At 63.5% G+C, this 2,320-nt stretch overlaps 1 protein-coding gene across 1 annotated transcript; it reads right to left on the reverse strand.

Moving 5' to 3' along the window:
* Nucleotides 1-380: 380 nt before the first annotated feature.
* LOC142820492 (uncharacterized) lies at nucleotides 381-2,035 on the reverse strand. The gene is made up of 2 exons (XM_075909498.1): nucleotides 1,097-2,035; nucleotides 381-901 (listed from the first exon to the last, which is right to left on the reverse strand). Exons 1-2 carry the CDS (start codon nucleotides 1,644-1,646, stop codon nucleotides 381-383), a joined length of 1,071 nt encoding a protein of 356 aa, XP_075765613.1. The 5' UTR covers nucleotides 1,647-2,035.
* Between the last annotated feature and the right edge of the window lie 285 nt (nucleotides 2,036-2,320).

Below are 2,320 nucleotides of genomic sequence, written 5' to 3' on the forward strand. Positions count from 1 at the left end.
TTCTTGCCAGCCTGGATGGCTGAGGCTGACCGCATGGCTGGACACTACGGTCAGCCCCGCACCGCCGCCGTCCGGGAAGCCCAGCGGGGGGCCATCCGGATCCGGGAAGCCCTGCGGGAGAGCTTCCAGGTGGAGGAGGAGGAGGACTGACCTCTCCCTGCATGCCCCACCGGGGCCTTCTTCCACCCTACCCCCCCCTTCCCCTTTCCCCTCCCTACCTACTGTCAAATAAAGACACCTGTTTTTCCAACAAAAACGTCTGTTTATTTCACAGAACTGGGGTGGGGGAGGGAGGAATGAAGGTGGGAGAAGGGAGGGGGAAACCTGGGACGAGGGAGCTGGAAGGGGAGGGGAGGGAAGGGAGGAAGGGAAAGGAAAGCTCAGGGGTGGGAGTCTGGGTGCCTCTCCCGTCTCGCCACACTGCGGGTCCGGGGGCGTCGGTGGGGAATGGTTGTGGAGGGGGGGGCAGAGAGGACAGGGGGTGTGGAGGAAGCAGGAGCGGAAGCAGGAGCGGAAGCAGGAGGAGCAGGAGGAGCAGGGGGAGCAGGGGGAGCAAGAGGGGGAGCAAGAGGGGGAGCAAGAGGGGGAGCAAGAGGGGGAGCAGGGGGAGCAAGAGGGGGAGCAAGAGGGGGAGCAAGAGGGGGAGGAGGAAATGGAAAGCGGTCTAGCAGGCTCTGGAGGTGGCCTCGCAGGGCACGGCCCTGCTCCTCCAGGGCCTCCAGACTCCTCTGGCGCAGCCTGAGGTCCTCCTGGACCCAGTGGTCCTGGAGACGGAGCTGTCGGTCCAGGAACCGGAGATGCCGCCTCTGGTAGTCCTCCTGGTTCCTGGCTGTCCTGCTTGCCCGGGCGCGGGCGGCTGCTGCAGGCGGTGTGGTGCGCCCTGCAGGCCCCGGTGCTGCAGCTGTGGTGCAAGAAGACCAGCGGTCAATTACCCCAGGGGCCCAGGTGTGTGAAACCCAGCTCCCCTCTGCAAGGCCAGGGCCCCTGCAGGATCCCCAGCTGCTGCTCCGTAGTGGGCAAGGCCCAGGCGCACGGTCCCGGGGCTCCCTCTCGCCCCAGCCCCCCGTACACATAAGGGGAACACGAGGGTACTCACAGGTGGATGCCTCCCCGGCCTCTGATGATGCAGGCGAGCGGCTCTGTGGGGTGCCTCGGGGGTCCCGGGTCCTGGGAAGGCTGGCGGCAGGCTCCTGGCTCTCAGAGCCCTCTTCCTCCTCCTCGGTGTCCAGGAGCGGTCCCTCTGCCCCGGGGTCAATCACGTCCCGGGGGGCAGGGACGGCATGAGGCCCCAGGATGCGGTCCAGGGCATGGAAGTGGGGGCAGGCCTCCGGGTCAGCCCCTGGCAGGCAGGCCCGGGAGTAGGACTGCCGCAAGTCTTTAATCTTGCAGCGCACCTGCTCCCGGCTGCGCTGGTGGCCCCTGGCGGCCAGGCTGGCAGCCATGCGTCCATAGACGGCCGCGTTCCGGTGGCTAGTGCGGAGATCGTGGACATTTGAGGCTTCCCCCCAAACCTCGATGAGGTCCACGATCTCCGCACTTGACCAGGCGGGCGCCCGCCTTTTGCGCCCCCGGGCAGGCTCCCGGGAGCCGCCAGGCTGGTCGTGGGGAGCAGTGGAGGGCTGGGAGCCCTCGGATGGCTGGCTCATCCTGTGGCAGGTGCAGGCTGTGCAGGCACGGGTGCTGGCAGCCTTGCAACTGGCACAAAGTGAGTAGCCAGCCCGTGGCCCTTTAAGGGCTCCGGGGCCGGGAGGGGGGCAATAGAGTTTCCCTGGTGTTGGCCAGAGTGGCCACCAGGGAAACCTGGGAAGCCTTAGCCTCCCACTAGTTCGAACTAAAGGGCTACACAGCCCTTAGTTCGAACTAGCTAGTTCGAACTAGGCGTTAGTCCTCGTAAAATGAGGTTTACCTAGTTCGAACTAAGCGCTCCGTTAGTTCGAATTAAGTTCGAACTAACGGAGCGCTAGTGTAGCGCATAGGAAAGTTAGTTCGAACTAACGTCCGTTAGTTCGAACTAACTTTCTAGTGTAGACATACCCTGAGTTATCTCTGGCCCCTCAGGTGGATTCACAGATAATCCCCTTTTAGGCACATAGACAGACTCACAAGAGACAGGGTCAGAGGCATCTTCACTCCCTGTGCAGCTCTCTAGATGGCTGTAAACGTCCACACCATCATTAGGCACCAGAGTTAACACACCCTCATTCTCTCCTTGTGCCCGGGCTAAGGGGTCTCCCTGTTCCCACAGAGTCGCTCCCCCCTCTGCCAGCAACACATCAGCATCAGGCACAATATCAGGGTCACCACTGTCTGGTCTCTGGGG

Source organism: Pelodiscus sinensis, chromosome 26, assembly GCF_049634645.1.
Source record: "Pelodiscus sinensis isolate JC-2024 chromosome 26, ASM4963464v1, whole genome shotgun sequence".
In the NCBI taxonomy this organism is placed as follows: domain Eukaryota; kingdom Metazoa; phylum Chordata; order Testudines; family Trionychidae; genus Pelodiscus; species Pelodiscus sinensis.